The sequence below is a fragment of the Schistocerca gregaria genome, chromosome 3 (genome assembly GCF_023897955.1).
Source record: "Schistocerca gregaria isolate iqSchGreg1 chromosome 3, iqSchGreg1.2, whole genome shotgun sequence".
NCBI lineage: Eukaryota > Metazoa > Arthropoda > Insecta > Orthoptera > Acrididae > Schistocerca > Schistocerca gregaria.
This window is the reverse complement of record NC_064922.1, coordinates 409,531,046-409,553,257: the sequence shown is the minus strand read 5'-3', so window position 1 is coordinate 409,553,257 and position 22,212 is coordinate 409,531,046. Positions and strand designations below refer to the sequence as shown.

Sequence of the window (22,212 nt, the reverse complement as noted above, 5' to 3'; positions counted from 1 at the left end):
ATAATTGTTCAGATATAATAGAAGTCTTTTAGTATAGTCACTGTTTCATTGTCATAGAGAAACCACATGGACCCTAATTAATTCCACTCACTTCAACAATACATTAGATGCTTAGCCACAAAGACCAGTTTCTGTCGTTAAGTTCATATGGAGAAAATACTGGTTACTTCATTAGTTCATAACAGTCTGTTTAAGATTTCTTCCAATACACAAGGTTTTTAAAAAGTTTGCTTATAAGGAAATTAATTTTTGAAGTGCTACAAATAGCTGCTGTACACAAATCAACTCATGGTCTTCAGTTAATAATAACTTGCTATTTTTCACAATAATTTTTTCACAAATACTTTCCATGAATTCTCCACTATATCCACAGTTTGAAATCCTTCTTTCTATTATTTTTAAACTGCTTGAGATGTGGCAGTGGCATGTATTCTCACAGCAAATGCTCATTTCATAATTACCAAGTTTGTGGTTGCAATACTGATTAAGATAAGGAAGCAGATGGAAACCGTTCATGGATGTGAATTTTTATTGAGATGTTAAAGTCTGTATTGTGATCTGAGCTTGGGATCACGATATTTGAATTCTGATTGAGTGTAACAATCAGAACTTACGATAGCTGGCAGTACATCCATGAGAAGACACTGTCATACCGTAGGTGAAGGTAGGCTCAAAAAAAAAAGAGTCTTTATGGTGGGAGTTTCAGCTTGCAGAATTGAGAAGTTTGGAGGACTGGCATATGAATACCAGCAAGGGTAAAAATAAAAATGCAACTCATTTTGTAGGGGCAGAAGTCCCTCAGCTACAACCACATGGAAAAGTCCAAGGCAGTGCAGCATGGAAAGGAAAAACAGTCCATCATAAAATTACATATGGTGAGAACTAAGAGGTAGGGGAAATTATTTCTAATAGCATTCTGAGAGTGACTCCTTTGGAGCAATTGAGTGAGGCCATTATATTATGAGATGGATTAATATTCCTCAACTTGAATGCCTAATGTCACTGCAGCTCAGAAACGTTAGTGGTAGGGGTGACGAGCCACTGTTTGACGAGCCATTGTTCAGAGAGAATGCACCAGGTGCTGAAAGGTGTCGGCCCTGCCTCGAATGACAGCTCCACCTCTACAACATAACAAGTTTCGTTTTTCCTCATGTCAGGTTAACAATGTCTAATCGAGTGCAAAAATGTAGGCAATGATTTTTATTCGTAATGATAATGTACACTCTTCGAAATTGAAATAAGAACGCCGCGAATTCATTGTCCCAGGAAGGGGAAACTTTATTGACACATTCCTGGGGTCAGATACATCACATGATCACACTGACAGAACCACAGGCACATAGACACAGGCAACAGAGCATGCACAATGTCGGCACTAGTCCACCTTTCGCAGCAATACAGGCTGCTATTCTCCCATGGAGACGATCGTAGAGATGCTGGATGTAGTCCTGTGGAACGGCTTGCCATGCCATTTCCACCTGGCGCCTCAGTTGGACCAGCGTTCGTGCTGGACTTGCAGACCGCGTGAGACGACGCTTCATCCAGTCCCAAACATGCTCAATGGGGGACAGATCCGGAGATCTTGCTGGCCAGGGTAGTTGACTTACACCTTCTAGAGCACGTTGGGTGGCACGGGATACATGCGGACGTGCATTGTCCTGTTGGAACAGCAAGTTCCCTTGCCAGTCTAGGAATGGTAGAACGATGGGTTCGATGACGGTTTGTATGTACCGTGCACTATTCAGTGTCCCCTCGACGATCACCAGAGGTGTACGGCCAGTGTAGGAGATCGCTCCCCACACCATGATGCCGGGTGTTGGCCCTGTGTGCCTCGGTCGTATGCAGTCCTGATTGTGGTGCTCACCTGCACGTCGCCAAACACGCATACGACTATCATTGGCACCAAGGCAGAAGCGACTCTCATCGCTGAAGACGACACGTCTCCATTCGTCCCTCCATTCACGCCTGTCGCGACACCACTGGAGGCGGGCTGCACGATGTTGAGACGTGAGCGGAAGACGGCCTAACGGTGTGTGGGACCGTAGGCCAGCTTCATGGAGACGGTTGCGAATGGTCCTCGCCGATACCCCAGGAGCAACAGTGTCCCTTATTTGCTGGGAAGTGGCGGTGCGGTCCCCTACGGCACTGCATAGGATCCTACGGTCTTGGCGTGCATCCGTGCGTCGCTGCGGTCCGGTCCCAGGTCGACGGGCACGTGCACCTTCCGCCGACCACTGGCGACAACATCGATGTACTGTGGAGACCTCTCGCTCCACGTGTTGAGCAATTCGGCGGTACGTCCACCCGGCCTCCCGCATGCCCACTATACGCCCTCGCTCAAAGTCTGTCAACTGCACATACGGTTCATGTCCACGCTGTCGCGGCATGCTACCAGTGTTAAAGACTGCGATGGAGCTCCGTATGCCACGGCAAACTGGCTGACACTGACGGCGGCGGTGCACAAACGCTGCGCAGCTAGCGCCATTCGACGGCCAACACCGCGGTTCCTGGTGTGTCCGCTGTGCCGTGCGTGTGATCATTGCTTGTACAGCCCTCTCGCAGTGTCCTGAGCAAGTATGGTGGGTCTGACACACCGATGTCAATGTGTTCTTTTTTCCATTTCCAGGAGTGTATATTTTGATTATGAGAACTACACAGACCTAGATTATGAACAAAGCCTATGCTGTGCAGTATGCCATCACTCCAACACATGTTGGTAAGAGCAGTCATGTGGACTATCTATTTGCTTATTGCTTCAGTGCTGTGACTATAACGTTGCTGATGAACTTGTTGTAATGGTAAGTTTAGATCATTTTGTGTCTCAGGGATTATTTTGTTACATATTGCCAGCAGACCCAAAATTATCCTGTTGTTGCAGTCTTAAGTTCCACGTTGCACAGAACATAAATCATATGCTTGTTGTGGAAGCTTAAAATGGTAAATTCATATGTAAATAGCAATTTCATTCATAGTGGTAGTGCTGTGTTGATCAGAGGTAGTTACAGTCATGTGAGCTCCATGAATTCTGATAAGCACTCCTGTAACTTTGCATGATCGAGTTACTGAATGTACTCCTACCGAATTGGACAACTCTGGGCCTCAACAATATATTAAGATATTGTTTGCTCATCATTTGACAATGGCCTTGCTGCTGTGGTAACATCAGTTCCCATTAGATCATCGAAATTAAGCAGTCAGCTGGTTGAGGCAGCACTTGGATGGGTGAGTGTCAAGATCTACTTAGCGCTGTTTGTGAGAGGGGGAGCAGTCAGCCCTTGTGAGACTAACTGAGGACTTACCTGACTGAGAATTAGAGGGTCCAGTCAGAAAAACTAACATCAGCCAGGAGAGCAGTGTGCTGAGTACATGGCCCTCCATAACTGCATCCAGTGACATCTATCAGCTGGTGGTCATTCAGATGGAGTTAAGGGTTTTTTTTTTTTTTGCTCTTCCTTTGCTGGTGTTCCAGTCTCACCCAAAATTTTGTTGTGTTAGAGTAATTCATCACCGGAGTTCATATGTTGGAGTGCAGTACATGAACAACAGCACTACAGGTAAGAGCAGGTGAGGTTGACATGTCGATTTCGTTTGGACGGACTTCGAGGCTGCATTACCAACTGGTGGGTCTGGGTTGCAACTCAGTCATACACTCTTGTCATGTTAATGTTTTCTATTGCAGGCAGTTGGTTCCATGGTACATTGCTTGTTAGTGCTTGGAATTTATTTTCTCTCGGTGTATTTTGTCACGAGTAGCATCTAAATTGCCTAAATTCCGTTAATTACCAACGCTAAAGGATTTAACATCTATCAACCTCAATCACATACTTGACCACTCGCCACCCACTGTCTCTCTCTCTCTCTCTCTCTCTCTCTCTCTCTCTCTCTAATGATTCAAAGCGCACACAGTGCACTAGGGAATCCCGACTTTTCCTCCTTTCGCGTCTGCGAAGTTCGTCATGACTGTCTCAATTCAGGATCGTGCTCTGCCTGAAAATCTGTATTACAAGAATCACGGCTGTGCACACATCACTCTGCGGAACTTCCGGATACTGAAGGATTTGAAAAAAAGGTACTGGTCCGATGACTGCCGTGGGTCTGGAGAAAATGATTCGGAAATTCGAAAAGACTGGTTGTTTTGGTATGCAACCTGGTAGAGAGAGGAAACAAACTGATTCGACGTCAGTGGAAGCAGTGGCCAAAGCAATGCAGAAGGAAACTAGTGGTGGTGTGCAAACGAGTAGTGACGAAGAATTGCCCGAAAATTTCACATACCAATGAGCATGGTGCATAAAATACTACAAGTCATGCTTCTTTGCTATCCATTCAAAATTACCCATGTCACGAGTTGCTTCCTGTTGACCTGCCAGCAAGAAAGACCTTTGTTTTAGAATTTCTTGCTTGCGCGGAAGTGGACAATGATTGGCCATGGAAGATTTTGTGGACAGACGAAGACCTCTTCCATCTGACAGGATATGTCAATACACAGATTTGTCGAATACGGGCAATGGAAAATCCACATGCAAATCAACCAGTACCACTTCATCCTGAAAAGGTCACTGTGTGGTGTGGGTTTACAGCATCATTGATCATAGGTCCATATTTCTTCGAAGAGACAGGTGGTTCCGTTCCTGTTATCTGTACACTCACAGGTAAGCACTATGAGTGTCTTTTACGCAATCACATCATCTCATCTCCTCAACAGTGTGGATGTGTAGATGCGACCATTGCAAATACAGTCAAGCAGCTGCTGAAGCGCCATTTCGAAAATGTTAGAACTATCAGCTTCCATTTCCTACAGCCTGGCTGTCCTGATCACCTGATCTTAATCGATGTGACTTCTGGCTGTAGGACTATCTGAAAGATGTTGAGTTCAGTGCTCTGATTGCAAACTTAGCTCCATTGAAGGCGTGCATTGCGCAACACATTCTGAACGTGACCGCAATGCACTTCTATCAGTTGTGGAACATAATGTTTCTCGATTTCAACTTGTTGCAGAAAACGATGGACAGAATACTGAACATATTTTGCCACATGGAAATTAATAATTCGATTTGATTTTGATTGATGCTATTGATTTGGTTTTTGGCCTCAGGACAATTAAAAACCGCTTTTTCCCATAAAATGTTATATGACCTTGCCATGGTGGGTGGGCTTACATAACTAACACTACACCCAAGGACACTGAGTAGTACAGTTTGTATAACATCAAACGTATACCTTAGGCATTGTTGTATGATTCATTTGTAGTCGACCACTAATAAATTATGGTGCCTACAGCGCCATCTATTGTTAAATTTTGTAACTATTTATTTTTCTTCTGCCATACGTTTTCCCTCTTCTCCAAAAATATTCCATTGCAATTTGACACCATTCTGACCAGTGGTGTTATTTCTACAGCAGTTTGAAAGTTTAACTTGAATTATAATCATCCTGCATATCTCTGACTACAGAGCTTCAGTGCGTGTGCAGACTTGTTTCCTGCATCTTCTGTCTTGTTGTCACTGGGCAAAAAGTTTCCAATAGTCTGTACATCAGTAGTGTAAGTATTATTTACATATTTGTAGTTATACACCTTACATCATTGCCTGTAACAGCATCTGAAGATTAGCATAATATTGCAATATTTCATTAGATAATTCTTATATAACCGGAATAACACATTCCTTCATGTATGCTAATGATTTTACTACTTCTCTTAATTTTTCTTCTTTATATGGCAATAAATAGCTGTGATAAATCTTATAAAGTAACAATTGTGAAGGTAAATTTGCTGTGTATATCCTGCAGCACATTGACAATCTTTGGTAACACTGTTCCATAAATCCTTCAACTGTCACATTGTACATGCCTTTCTGTTTTCATAATAGACTAATGTAGTACCCATAATTGCAAGTTATTATCTTTCTACTGCAACTTATGAGATTGCTTTGTGCGAAAACAGAGTGAATGACTATAACACAAATGAAGATAAAACACAATCCATTTTCTAGTCAGTCTATCAAAATTCGAATCTCACTAAATTCTTTAAAGAATTAAGAAGAACTGTCATCGTTTTTTGCACTACTTTTAACAAAGTTCATTTTGTTTCTCTTCAGAAATGTGGAACATTAGTTGTAATAGACTGATGTGAACACAATGCCAGAAAAATATTTGTTTTTGTGTTGTATTATCATAATGGTGGCCACGTTATAGTTAGAGAGGACACGACCATTATCCGCCATGCTTACAGCAACCATAAAATCTGTTGGGAATTAATCATTTTTAAATGATTAAGGTTGGGTAGGACTGGTAGATGCCCGAATGATGACTGTATGAAATACCTGAAGCAGTGAAGTTTTTCATAATTTTTGGGACAGGTGGAAACAATGATGCTGAAAAAGCTGGTTATAAAAACAAAACGAAGCTCTGGGAGTGGAAGTGAGACGAAAATTGGTTAAAGAAAAGTGGTGCTGCTGCTGCTATGTGGAAAGTGGATGCAGCTTCGAAAATAATTCGTCCACTACAGGCTAAAAATTTGATTGTAAGCTCTGTTGCTTACATCTAGAAAGATTATACCAATCTGTTTGGAGAAATCAATCAGAACTGATCAGTAACAAATTCGTCGTGTTGTCTTCTATCACACTTCTGTTGCCATGTTGCCATGCAGGCCAGGGAAAAATTTATGTTCCTAGGTTAAACCCGGTTTCCAAAGGGATGAATTATTTGCATGTGCATCCCACTGCCACTGCCCTTACATCCAGGTTAGCATTCCCATATGCTAAAGTTCGAAACGCTATTTACATGATTTTCAACACGGCGGGGAGTGAAGTCTTTCGCAAGGAGAAGCTAGATTGCCAGTAAGATTTTGATGAAGTATCTTCTCTCTGTACAGGAGTTAGTATAGTTACGCAGCTTTTAGTCCAGGAGCTTATTCTGACGTTGAAGAAGAAAAAATCGACCTACACATGTTGGGTACGGAAATAGTTACTGGTATCTCGTAGAAAGATATCCAACATGCTAATAATGGCGCTCTCTGCCAAGAACGAACATCATTTTCACCATTGCAATGAGTTGCGAAGAGCACTATTTCTGAAATTTTATGTTAAATACTTGAGTACTATCTGCAATACACCATGAAGTAAGGTTTCTGTCTCAGCAATTCTGCTTTGTTTTTATTTCTAGAGTTAGTCAAGATTCTAAAACATTGATCACAGGTGCTGTAAATATGACACTTCCTTTTACTGCTATGAAACTTGACTTTGTAACCAAACTTTGTACTACTGTGCATAACCATAATTACTGAGTGATTGCGTCAGTATATACGCTGCTGTATTTACATGTGATTTTAGTGAGAGTCAAGAGTAATTTTAAATGCCTATAGGCACGAATAAACTTTGCATTTCTACTTCACTGTAATATTGCCACTCAGGTCTGCAGCAAAAAATTATTATCGTTTTATGCTAAGGAAAAATACTTTTACAATATTGACTGATCTGGGTAATATGAACCTCAGTAGGTCCACACTCTGTTACAATATTTTATTGAATCCATACGCCACTTCAAACGATGCTGTGATAATTCATTATTTAATTGAAGACTAAGCCCATTATTTCGTCATGGCAATAACTATTCACGTACATAAACAAGCAATTGAAGACGAATACAGTCCAAAGAATGAGAGCAGATGCACATAGAGGCAATTGCTTAAGGTCGTAGATGGTGATGGGGAAAGTGACATCGTGTAAGAAAGTTAGTTATTAAGTAAGCTTCTAAATTTCGCTTAAGTTGGCATCTGCAAGCTGGTGTGGAGACAATTCGGTTTCATAATGTCAAATGATAATATTCTCGAAAAAATAAGTAGTGAAATCGATACGCAAGTCATCGAAGTGGCATCAAAACTGACGGTTTGTACGAGGCTGGGAGGTACACTATTGTTATCGGTTACAGTTCGTCCCTTTATCACAAACCAACGCAGCGAGAAGATTCAAACCACGCACGTAGTGTAGTGACCTTCACACAGTGCCATACTACACCTGACGACTGTTAAGCGATTTTACGACACCAGCTTTCGTTACGTGGTCGATTCTGTCCGGCATCAGCCGGAAGTCCCCAAGTCTCGCGTCACCCAACGTGTTAAGTCACTTAACAACTCGAAAGGCAAGTGGGTCAGTACTCAGTAGCGTCCAGTGGGCAGCCCCGTAAGTATTTAGAAATGGAGGTTTGCGTAGACAACGTGGAATCGGCAGTGAATGCAGCTAATGGAGGCGCATCACGCCTAGAACTGTGCAGTGCACTAAGTGAAGGAGGGCTGACACCAACAAAAGGCTTATTGACGATCATAAAAAGATTGGTTTCAATTCCAGTGTTTGTTATGCTGAGGCCAAGAAAAGGTTCAGATTTTGTTTTCTCCGCCGACGAACTGGAGGCAATATATACGGATGCATTAGTGTTAAGAGAAGCTGGCGCAGATGGTTTCGTGTTCGGTGCTCTTACCCATGGAGGCGACGTTGATATCGCAGCGTGTAGGCGTGTAATTGAAATTGCGTCTGATAAACCCGTGACCTTCCACAGAGCATTTGATGTAACATGCGAGCCATATGGGGCGCTGGAAACGATCATAGACCTTGGCTTCTCGAGATTGCTAACAAGCGGCCAAGCATCATCAGCAGAAAAAGGATTGGAACTTATTAAGGAACTTATACTAAGAGCAAGAAACAGAATTATTGTCATGCCAGGAGCAGGAATAACAATAAAAAATTTGCCAGTAATACTAAATGAAACCAAAGCGAGAGAATTTCATGGCTCTGCACGCATTCCGAAACAATTAGTTTTGAGAAAAATTAATTGTTCAATGGCGTCTGATGATGATTCTGCGATGCTTGTTACAAGTACTGATGTGGTCAGAGAAATGGTTACCATATACTCATCATATGCATCAACATAAATAACACTTTCCTGCTGTCTGGTAAAATTAAAATCTTATAGCTTACGTTCTTCATCTTCCCTGGTGGTTAGTCTAATGCTTTCGGCAAAAGGAAATAATTTAAAGCACTATTCTCGCAACCTGAAAGGTCAGATGTTATGTCTCTGATAAAAATTTTCTTTGTGCCATAACGAGATTAATTTTAAAAGACATTAAGATCGAAATTATGTAAGAGATCCGACTCACAACTTACCAAATTACACAGTACCTAAGATTTTAAATGAATACTTCCAGTATTTTGTGTATATCAACAGACCAAGCTGTATTTTAGTTCTGTATAGCACAATAGGCATGCCTGACCATGTAAGTCATTACATGAACTGGTTCTCCTGTCAAAAATGTGGGTATATTACCCCTATAAGGTTCGCTTTGGAGTAAAACATGTTTTCAGGCTGATTTACTTTATAATGGAATTACTCTACATTTCTTTTGTGGAGTCTGCAATATGCTGATTATGTCAGACAAGTTAAAAACTGTGTGCTTTAATGAAACTCACAGTCGTGCTACTCGACGACACTGCTTGAAGTGGTTGAGAAGCCTGTGTTATGTAAAGGCTTTGGCCTGGGTGGCATGCTACTTTAGTGCACTGCCTGTGAAAGGCAGATATCTTGTCCTTGTATAACATAGTTCTCTACTTGTCATATACTGTCCATGTTCATTATTCACAACAGTATATCAAAGGTAACTGCACTATTTGCCTGTGCTGTCTCAAAATATCACAGGGTAAAGTTTAATTCTGAATTTTTTTACAAGTAAACTAATTATGTACATGTATATTGTTTTTCTGGTGGTGGGCATGTTTTTAATATTTGTGCCATTATAAAGAAATGTATTTTATTTAAATGTGTGTCATTGTTAGACCATAGATGACAGAATGACAAGATAATTGTTAAACTAGCTTGCAAGAAAAGAACTAATTGCAGTTAAACTAAAATTTTGAATGATAAGCTCTGTGGCTAGGTGATGAATTAATTACCCTTATTTACCACTCTCCCCACTTATTTCAGATTCATTACCAAGTAAAGCTTCCGTAGTCTGAAGTTTATGTTTCACAGTGCTCATTTGTGTCTCTGTGCACAGTCATTTCAACTTACAGTGGATATCATGTTTTTAAATACTCATTTACATATATTATGTTGATCACATGTTGTTTATGGTCACAAATTGATAAAATAGATTGCAAAGTGCAGCACATGTAAAATGTAACAGAGGTTTTTTATTAATAAAATTAGAGTTTCTTAAAATGGAATGTTTGGTTAGTGAAATAATGTTATGTAGCTTCACTGAAACAAGATGACACATGCTTCAAACAAACACCAAAACACACATAATGTTGTTCAATAATGTAACCCCATTGCAGCTTTATATATAGTTACTTCGTCTGAAAAGTTACAGAAGAAAGATGGGGAGTACACGAATGCTCAGTGATTAAGTACAAAAAGGGATCAATGTCACCATGTCAGAAAGCAGACATCAGGCCACTGCAAAAGGGAAATTAAAAATGAAAAGCCAAGTCTCCATTAAAAGATCTGGAAGTAGCACATAGGGCAACCAAAATGTTGGAGGAACACGAAATGAAGATTGGAAACAAAGAAGCAGTGTGTCAGCAGACATGAAGGAAAGAAGCAAGAAATACAAAGAAGAAGAGCCAAAAGTAAGAAAAGTAAAGTCAAATAGCTCAAATCTGTGACACTAAACAAGGAAATATTTTCAAATAACTTATGGGAATGCGTCTGGGTGACAGCTTTGACAACCACAAATATGTTGACAGGTGCACTTCCTGTCATTTTCAAGGCTTGAAATGCAGTGACGGAGCACTGTGCATATGTGCCCTGAAAATGATGGGGTGTGTATCTACATGAATTTCAGTGATTGTTAAAAGCATCATCTGGTTACATTCCCGTAAGTTATTTGAACATTTTATACACTGAGAGGAACTCAAATTTCAGAAGGAAATATTTAATTGTGAAGAAAAGCAACATCCACCACCATAGCTGAGGCCACCAAACGTGCCATGGCACTCAATTCGACAGTAACCAGCTTGAATTCTGGCAGTTAGAGAAATTTTCCCACAAAGAGATTTTGTAGCATTGAGGTTTTGGTCACCTGACTTTGCAGCAGTATTTTGGAATACATTTCAGAGCACTCTGCAGTGTTTCATGGAGTGACACTTAAATGGTGCTCCCTCCAATGGATGGGAATCTGATCTCAATTCCACAGGTTCTAAGCTATGTGCTGGATGCTCTCTCTTCTCTTTCATTTACGTTAACAACAACACTGCACTACACATTCACACTAAAAAATTCTCATTTAAAACACACCATTCACACTCAAATAAAGGAAGTTGCCCAACTGATGCAGATAATGGCAGCCATTCCAATACCCTAGCCCAACAATGTCATTTAACATTAACATTTATGAGGTGAGAACAGGAGATGATGACACGGAATGGAGGTGGTGAAGACAATATAGATTAGGGGATGAATTTGCAAATGAGTCCAGATGAAAGCTGGAACAAGCACATGCTGTAAAACAAATTCTTGATACTATCATAGAAATCTGACCTATAGAAACCAGCAACTTGTATAGGGTGCAAGTGCAGCACACCTGGTACTCCTATTGACACATTACATCTTACCGATGTTAGCCTGGTATACATTGTGATAAGAAGGTGCAAAGAGTAATTTATGCAGTGTGGACAATATGAGAAACATTTGGGAACAAAGAGCTTGAGAAGGAACATTGGAGTTTTCAGGATCTTCAATAATGATTCAGCAAGCATATTCCATAATTCCGTTATGGAGGAGAACCCTCAAGATGTGGAGAGGGTCAATATTATACATTAAGAGATCACTATCTTTTGAGACTAATGCAACCTGTATTATGAGTAAACTATTCTTATATAGGATCCAAATGTAATAATATGAACAGGAATGCCAATATTTTGAGAAAAAAGCATTGCTGTGTCTTGGGTTATGTTAAGTAGCTACTGTGTGCTTAATATTTATACGAGTACACTGATCTTTGTCAAGTGACAGTTGACTAAGAACAACTGCTCATTTCAAATTTGACTTTGATGTGTGTCATGCTGCTTATAGATAATTTGTAGAAGAATAAGCTACATCTTTCATTTAATTTCCAGCGATCCTCAATTCCTTGTGTTGCATGTGCTGGCAGCTTGTTAAAGATAAGTGTCCAACAAAGCAGAACACCCCTCTGCAGAATGAGCATAGATATGAAATATAAATTTTATAATTTTATGATGTTTATCTAGTGCTGTGGTTTTGTAGAAACAGTTCACCTGAAATCCGCTTTTGCTATTAGCAACAAATATTAAGAAGTGAATGTACTGCGAAGTCAGAGTAAAAATTTAAAAATTCTTTATGAGATTTCTGCAAGATGGGCAGTTATCTACTTCATGTTCCTTTTTCGACATAGTTATTATTATTATTATCATGCTCATAATCATCATTATTTCATCTCCTTCAGCTCAGAAGTTAATATATCCTAACCCAGCACATGTAACAATATCACCGCCTGTTAAACGAATAGCAGTTTCGTCACTGTGTGTCACACACATCAGGAAATTACTGTGTTACATGCAGCCTGATATAGCGTATTGCGCTACCACAAAGGACAATATGAAGCTCAAAAACCAAAATGTGACAACAGTTCATGTGACTGTCCTTAAAACAGTGAAAAATATTGATGACACTAAGCTTGTTAGTTATTATGTTGCATGAATCATTTGTGCAATACAGTGTAAAGATGAGGAACAAGTCATTTTACATTCAAATAACAAAATGGACAGGCTAAGAAGGAGAGACTGATTATTTGGGACTGCACCAGACAAGATTTGAAAACCCGAGAGGTTAAAACTGGGAGGTTTGCTAATAAGCAAGAAGAGACTACTGACAAAACACTTTGCAAGAGTTAATGAGAGTAGAAAGCTAAATGCATTATACAAGGTAGAGTTTGTAGGAAGGGGGAGAATGTATGTGGTAGAAGTGGGGGGGGGGGGGGGGATATAAGTGGTAGACTTGGGGGAATAGACAATGTTCATTCTCACCACCCACCTGGTCTTTATTAACATTAATTTGTTAGTCTCAGCATGTTTTTATTTGTAACTATTCCTTTCTTCACTCCCTTTTAGTTTTTTGTACTTTATTTTCTGGCCTGTCTATTGTGTCCCACCTCTAGCACTTATGCACTTCGCTTTCCACTCTTATTAACTTTTGCGTGCTGTTTTGTCAGTTATCTCTGTCTTGCTTACTACCCTATCTTCCACTTAAGCTTTCAGGTTTTCAAATCTCATCCAAAGCAGTTCCGAACCATGTCTTTCCTTCTCATGGTATCCAATAAGTCTCCCTTGGTCAGGGATTCTGGCCGAATTTTCCTTAACTCTCCCCATTTCCTAAACCTTGCCAGCCTTTTACCTTCATCTCTCTTCCTTCTCCTTCAGCCCTTCTGCCTGAAGAAGGAGCCACTGGATCTGAAGGCTCACACACTTCCGTAACCTTCATGTGTGGTTTCGCCTGCGGCTGCTGCTGCTGCTGCTCAGTGTATACATTTTTTATCTATACACTTATATTATGCTTATGTATGTATTATATGGTTATATGTAGAAATATTTCTTGCATTATGTTGATGAGCGAGGCATGTGAGGGAAACTTCAGTAATCATGTCTTCATCTGCTCACCTCATGCCACAACACTAGATTTGTTGTCACATATTCCATAATATCACAGTTGACTTTACCTGTATCATATTGCACCTGTTGTATGTAAGTACATTACATATTCAGAAATTTGACCTCTAGTTTAAAATTATTAGTTTGTGTAATTTATTTTATTTTCATTTTTAAACACAAGGAACTCGAAATGCATAGGTCTGAGACTTAATTATCTTTTTGTAGTGCATGCCTCACACACCATGTTTTGACTCTTTTTGGGTCTCTTCATTAAAGGAATAAAATAAAGAAGCTAGCATGTCTTGCAGCATATATACTGCTCAGCAGAAAGCAGAGTAATTAATGACTTCAGAACAAATGTTTTAAGAATAATTTACAAGAGATCCCTTGGGATAAAATTTATAATGAACCAAATCTGACGTAAAATTGAATCTATTCCATAATTAATTATCATTATTTGAAAACGGCTATCCTCTTGGCCTAACCCAAAAGGACATTAAACAGCCATGTAAAAACCCCTTGGATCCCTAGAAGGGTTGAATTATCACATCAAAGGAAAGGGGAAACATATCTGTTGGCAATACCAAATAAAGATCCTGTAGTAGCTGTAAATTACAAAAAGCTACTCAAAAGTGCTAAGAAGAGGTACACAAAGGAACAAGGAACATGAATACTGTCAGAAATCAGTAATTTCAGTAATCATATATGGACTGTAGCAAAAGAAGACTCCTAGAGCAGGATAAAATTACTACTGAATTCAATGGAAGAGCTATAAATGGTTAGTCTCAGGTAGCAGATGTACGAGGCATGTTTTTTAAGTAAGTACTGTTTTGAAATTAAAAAAAGACGCATTAAGATAGCTCAATAATTTTAATTTTACATGTAAACCTGTACCTTAATCTACTTTTCTACATAATTTCCGTCAATATTGAAGAACTTGTCATAATGTTGTACTTATTTTTGAATACCCTCCTCATAGAAGTCTGCCGCCTGACTTGTTAACCACTCCATCACCACTGTTTTGACTTTGTCATCGTCTTGAAAACACTGACTGCTCAGGTGTTTTTTCAAGTGCAGGAACAGATGGTAGTCACTGGGCACAAGATCGGGTTGTGGTACTGCTCAAGGGAAGTCAATGCACTGTCTGAACATTTGGTTTTGTGCACATCCATCAAAATTTTTTGTACCCAATGTGCGCACAATTTTCGGTAATTCAAGTGCTCGGTCACAATGCCATACAAAACACTACGAGAAACATAAGGAAAGTCATCCCACAAGGAGGAAATTGTAAAGCATCTGTTTTCTCTCACCTTATTGTCCACTTCCTGCACCAAACTTTCATTAACGACCACGGGACACACACTCCATTGTTCATCATGCACATTTGTGTGGCCATCTTTAAATGCTCTCACCCACTTTCTTACCATTCCATCATTCGTAATGTTTTCTCCATAAACTGCACAGATCACACAATGAATATCAATCGCTTTTAGGCCTTTAGCACTAAGAAATCTTATAACAGCCCGTACTTTACAGTCGACGGGACTCAATTATCGGAGGCATCGTAAACACTCAGTACACAACCAAAAATCAAACTGTAATGGCTTCAGTGCGTAGGCAACAGATATAGGTACCCAGTATGCATGTGCAGAACACCGACCGCAGTGCTGCGGCCGCAGTGTGGCAATATGGTACTTACTTAAAAAAATACGCCTCGTATGTTTAATAATCATTTCCTAAATGTAGTAGAAAACATATGGACAAAGAAATCACAAGAAAAATCGCAGCAGTATGTTGAAAAAAGCAACTCTCAAAAAATTCAACCATATGAATTTACCAGAAATTTCTCCTCCAGAAATTGAGAGAATTATATATTCTCTCAAAAATAAAAGGACACCTGAATTTGATGGTGCTTACAACGGAGTGTAAAGATTTGTTTCCACAAAATAAGCACTGTATTATCTGAAATATGTATCACTAACACAAAGCATTTTTCTAGGCAGATTGAAATATGCCATTATTGACAATTAATATCATCAGTAAATCATAGACTGGGTTTCAAAACAGTTGCTCAAATGAGAACACCATTTACATGTTCACTCATGAAATTTTAGAAGCATAAATAATGAAATGGCAAGTGCCTTTGACTCTGTGAATCACAATATTCTTCTAGAGAAATTGAGGTTTTGTGAAACTCATGGTATAGCTAACCTACAGATAACGTCATACACAACCAAAAGAATGCAGAAAGCTGTGCTTAGTAATTCAACCAATGTAAAAGAGGGAGATTCTCCTGACAGAAGTAAATCACATGATTCCCCCAAGACTTATTTTTAGGTCCATGGTGGTTTCTCATACATATAAACTGCAACAAGCAGAATTAGTTCATTTTGCAGATGACACTAATAATGTAATAGTCCAAGCATACATTTAACAATAGAAGAAATGGTGGACAATTTTCTTGGAAGTATCATACTGGTTATCTGCAACTGGCCTGGTTGTCAATTTCAAACAGACCCAACATGTTTAGTTCTGTGCATCAAGGGGTACTACCCCAATGGTAAGTGTAACTAACACATGGTGAGTAAATAATAAATAGGTTGGGAACTTCAAAAATTTTAGGTGTCCATATGGATAAGAATTTAAAATGGAAGCAGCACATTTTGGAACTCATAAAACAACTTAGTTTGACAACATTTGCACTTAGAATTACTGCAAATCGTGGGGAGGTGTAATGCATCTTTAAAAAAAGTATTCACTGCTCAAAAAATTGCTATAACAATATATGTGGTTCCCACACATGATCATCGTGTAGATATGTTTAAAGAGTCAGATATTTTGAGCACTGCCTCACAGTGTATTCATCCCCACCTTAAGTTTGTTGTACGTCTCCCCTAACCTGGTGTCCTGGCTGACTTTTTCATAACTTTCCCCACTGGTTATTTTTGTTAATACATAAGCATAACATTTCAGTTTAGACTGCGACCACAGGCATTTTTCCTATTTTAATTTACAATGCTCAAGTTTTGTTTTAGCTGAAGTTAGCCAATATTATCTAAATGTTGCAAGATGTTCTGTTTCCACTACAAAAAGCATTTTGGGGCAAGTAATTTTTAGAGCTATTTTATTTATTTATTTTTTAAACTCTGTACCCTCAAACAATTTATTATACAGCTTCCCTTTTATGGACGGAGTTTGCGTATAAATCCTGCTTTCGTCTTATAAATGGTGTTGCTAATAAATAATATTTTGAAAATACACAAATAAGGCAATGGAATGTTTTCTACACAGATGTTTGAAAGGAGTTTTGGATGTTGCAGTTTTTACTCTTTTGGAGTACAAAATAGTTTGTGACAGATGAATATCCCGAGAAGATAACACAGAACTGCACACACAACTCACATGGGTGAAGTGCATTTTAACCAGCATTTTTGATTTGCATATGGAAAAAATTGTGTTGCAATATCAAGTAAAGCAAATATCAACTTACATGTTGTGCATGCTAGGTATTTCCTTGTCAATATTCCAAGAAATTTTGTAACATTAACATTTTAATGGTTTTCTTGAATAGCACTCAAGCTGCTATTAATGGCTGACAGTTCTGTATTGCATTCAGGAGTAGTAGTGGGCCTATTTTTATATTAAAAATGATCTTGCAGTTATGTTTGGATGTCTTTGGCTGACCTTCATGGATCAGTGCTTTCATGATGCGTAAATTTAGCATACTTGTTACAGGAGTTGGCTGGTTCTGAATCATTTATAGAAAGGGAAAACTATATGGGTCTTAAAATAGCCTTGTTATACAGCACATATTAAATATTGTTGTCAAAACATAGGTGCTGATACTACACTCTGGTTAAAACTACTTGATGTGACATTTGTCACATGGCAGTAAAGCAGAGCCACATTGACAGCAGCACCTTTTAAGACAGACAATGAGGGAGTTAGCTGCCTGCTGCAAATAGTGAAAGATGGGCTGTTGGCAGAGTCCAGCAAGGGATTATAAGTACACACTTTACTACTCAAATGCTGCAAGTGAACTGATGTATCTTGGCAATGCCACATGTGCTGAGGTGAGACCTCCAATTGGAGGAATTGTGTTGGGGCATAAAATACCAATTAACTAATAATTTTAATCAGTCTAGAGTCTCAAATATATATATTGTCCGGTTCACTAAATGATTTTTGTCCCTGTAACCAAAAGACTTGCATGTCAGAAAATACTGTAGATATTTACCGTTCCATCTCGTGATTGATCTTTATGTCAGAAAGCAAAACAGACCATTTCAGTGGATATGCTTTTACAGAACCTTAGTGACTGCTTAATATATATATATATATATATATATATATATATATATATATATATATATATATATTCTGTGTAATACACACTTATTTTGTAAGATTTAAAAAAAAAAGCAGTCTGTAGTTTGGTATGGGTGTTCCAGTTCATCTTTCGATACATCAACTGAGCTGTTTTGAATTTTTCTAATGAGATATCATCTGCCAATAAGCCATTTCACATGCCCAGAAGGAGTCAAAAATTAAGGATGAACATTTTTAAGAAAAATCCAGAAGGTTGTCAAGACTAAAGGAAAATTTTGGTTTAAATTCCCCAGTTTTATTCAAATTTTCTCTTTGTACAGAAAGACTTATTTGAGCTACAAAGCAGTTTGTTTGTAAAAAATAGTGCATGAATCTTGTTTTCTTGGGTTTCCAGCCACCAGTACAAAGTAGGAATTTAGCCTGGTTACCATTTTCTTCACAGTTAGACGTTATACCTATGCTCTCCAGTACCTTAATATTCCAATCTTTTGGCTCCCTTACAACACTTCACATATCTTTCATGTTATCTGGAACTTTTCAAGTGTTATCATTGGACATCCTTTATGTTCCTGTTACAAATGTTTCAAATTTTGTTATAACCTTATAGAAAGTAACCTATTCTTTCTAGATGTTCTGAGAAGTACTATCTAATATTTATATCCTTGTGGTTTAAATTTTCATTTTTACATTTCCTTTAAGTTTGTGCCAAGTTGCTGGGTTAAAAGCTGACAAGATGTTCAACAACATATTGTAGCCTAGAATTGGTTACAAAATAAATTCTGATAACACATGTTGCCTCCCTGCATTAATTTGCCAAGTGTTGAGTCCCTATTTTTCAAAGAAAAATGTTTATACATACTAAGTGCTGCTTTTATTCTCTTTAATTCTCTTCCAACTGATTTAGATTTTTCTTCCAGACTATTTCTTCTGGTGAGTGAACGCACTCAAAACTTTCATTAATACAGCTACAGTCATGTACACTACCTGATAAGAAGTAATCCGGACACCTATTAGTGGTCATTAATATGGGATGTATACACCTGTTGCCTTTGTGTCAGTTTGAACTTAGCTGGGGACACTTTCAGTGAGGTGTCCAAAAGTCTGGAGAAATAACAGTTCACTCTCCCTCAAGAGCCAGAATTAGAGAAGATAGTTATATCTGATGCTTGGGTTTGGAGTGAAGTTGACATTCTGACTCATCCTGAATGTGTTACATTGGGTTCAGGTCGGGACTGTGGGCAGGCTAGTCCATTTCATGAATGTTATTGTCCACAGACATTGCCTCAAAGATGCTTATGACATGATACAATGTCATGCAAATACAGACAAGTAATGGAAACTCCAGGTAGGATTATCAACAATGTAAGAAAAGACGGATTCCTCTTACTGTAAAGCAGACACATCTAGTTGCAGACAGGCACAGTTGAAAGACCCTTACATAAAGCTTTCAGCCACAACCTTCATCAGGAGACACACACACACACACACACACACACACACACACACACACACAGGACAATCAACTCCAGCATCTCGGGCCAGAAGGCAGCTATCATTTGGTACACAAGCAGCAATTTGGAGGAGGGGGGGGGGGGGGGGTGCAGGGAAGGGAAAGGGATAGTTGTGTACGGGCGAGGGGAGAGGCGAATGCTGCCTGGTGGAATGCACAGGCAATAGACTGCCAACAAGTGCAGCATCAGAAGGTTGTGGGACAGGGAGGTGGGGAAAAAGGATAGGAGCAGGGGAAGATCGGTGGATCCATTGGCAGAGGCCTGCAAATATAACAGGGTGGGAGGTGAGAATGGAGAGGAGATGATAGGACAGACGGGGTAGAATCTGTTGGGTGGAGGATGTGGGAACTGTATGTTTCTGTAGGTTTGGCCAGGGTAATTACAGGAGCGGTGAATGTGTTTTAAGGATAACTCCCACCTGCACAGTTCAGAAAAGCTGGTGGTGGAGGGGAGTATCCATATGGTCCACCAGGATGAATGGCCACTGCCAAGCTGCGGCCAAGAGCAAACTGGACACCCTGTGACACAACATGCAGCTGAACATATCTACTTGAGTTCAGTGGCTCCTTCGCTACTCAAGCCATCTGGCTCCTTCCCTCCACCACCAGCTTTTCTGAACTGAGTTGATGGAAGTTATCCTTACAACACATTCTCTGTTTCCGTAAGTATCCCACTCTCTCAACATACGGTAACATACTGTCTCCATATCTTTCACCCACCAGTTACAACCCCCCCGTCCAATCATCTCACATTCTGCCAACACATCTGCCTACCTTTTCTCGTTCCTCTCCTTTTCCCCCACCCCACCTCCATGCCCCACATCATCCTGACACTACACCTGTTTGATTTCTAGTCCCTGCACACTCCAGACAGTGTTCGTCTCTCTCCCCACCTGTATACTACTATCCCTCCCCCACCCCCTGCAGATTGCTGCTTGCTTGCCACGTGATAGTTGCATTCTGGCCCAAGATGATGGAGTTGGCAGTTGTGTGGTGTGCTTCTCTCTTACTGATGACGGCTGTGGCCGAAAGCTTCATTTAGGGGGCCTTAAATGTGCCTCTGTAACTTACGCCTTCTTTATGATAAGTAGCAATCTATCTCTTCTTACATTGTTGATATTCCTACTCTTGAGTTCCCATTGTGATTAAACATATAAGTGAAATCTTTTGGATCATGCATTGTTGGTTAATTTCATTGGTGTGTAGTTTATACTATTTTGATGCATGTGAGGAATGATTGTCACTAATAATAATGTTTTCCTTCATGGTCTTTTTGTAGTCAAAATTGTCATGTTCCTTTGTGTGGTGAACAAAATATACTGATTGTGACATTCTCCTATATTGCTGTTCACTGAAAACCACATAAAAAATTAGCTTCAATTTTACTGTGATATAAGAATTAATTTTGGCTTCATTAACATTTTTTCTCATGGTTACTTATGTGCTTAATCACAAGAGCATGACACAGAATACTTACCATACCTGTAAGAAATAAACTATATAAGCAGTAAATCTATAACAAACCTATCTTGTCAGGGAATTTTGTACCGAGTTACTTAAATTTCCAATAATTTTTTGTCTATCAGAAATGATCATCATTCACTGTCACACAGTTTTTAATACTTCATAACTTCAATATAACTTCTACCTGGTGTAGATAATCCGAAATGTACAGTCCTTTTCTGTGTTTTTTTCTGGTACTATAATTCATCCACAGACAACCACAAAAGACAAAATGTGTGTGTGTGTGTGTGTGTGTGTGTGTGTGTGTGTGTGTGTGTGTGTGTGTGTGTGTGTGTGTGTGGTAACAGCTTATAAACTTGTGTATGAAAAAGAACATTTTCTGAACAATAAAATCTTCAAGGCAAAGGAAATCAAGGTACATGAATAATTTTTGTTGAAATGAGAAATTTCATTTCCTAAATAGATGATCATTTATTATTTTTGTGTATATGACAAGGTGTATGTTGTGTTTTTACTTTCATGTGGTGAGAACATACATACCAACACGAGTCTATGTACTTATCAGCACAATATCTGGAGCAGCCTTTGATGTTTTGAAGTAGATGTGAAAATATTTTACATGTAGTTTGTGTATTTCCCTATTTCTTTTTACATCTGTTCTTTTGATCAGCACTGACAGATAACAACATTTTTATTTAGTCCTTGTGTTTCTTTTAAATTTTCAAATAGAGTTAATTCTTGTCAGTCTACTTCATCCATCGTGTGCCAATAGTAATTCATTTGTTTGTGGTAAAACTCTAAACAGGGTTCGCCAATTGTACCTTGCTAGTTTTGCATTTGTACTTTGTTTCTTGAAGCACATTGTTTCTAACAAACCACACATCTACACATTAGTATAGTTTGGGTGCTCACTTGTTATTAAATTTAGGCAATGGGTCCCCCTGGACCACAGATCATGTGTCTTCTTCCTTTTATCACTTTACTGTGTTCCATATTGATCCAACAGAGATCCAGAGCTGTGAAGCCCAGATAACAAGTATACACTTGAATACCATCTAGAACAAAAATATTATTTCTGTATTCTAAGTAGAGCTTCATAAGTATTGCTACAGTCCAGAATGAAATTTTCACTCTGCAACGGAGTGTGCGCTGATATGAATCTTCCTGGCAGATTAAAACTGTGTGCCGGACCGAGCCTAGAATTCGGGACCTTTGCCTTTCGCGGGCAAGTGCTCTACTAAAGTTTGGAAAGGAGAC

General features: G+C 39.2%; 1 protein-coding gene across 1 annotated transcript; it reads left to right on the top strand.

The window, feature by feature from the left end:
* Nucleotides 1–7,865: 7,865 nt before the first annotated feature.
* Nucleotides 7,866–10,595, top strand: LOC126356213 (copper homeostasis protein cutC homolog). The gene has a single exon (XM_050007024.1). It carries the CDS (start codon nt 8,192–8,194, stop codon nt 8,921–8,923), a length of 732 nt encoding a protein of 243 aa, XP_049862981.1. The 5' UTR covers nt 7,866–8,191; the 3' UTR covers nt 8,924–10,595.
* The last annotated feature ends 11,617 nt before the right edge of the window (nt 10,596–22,212 follow it).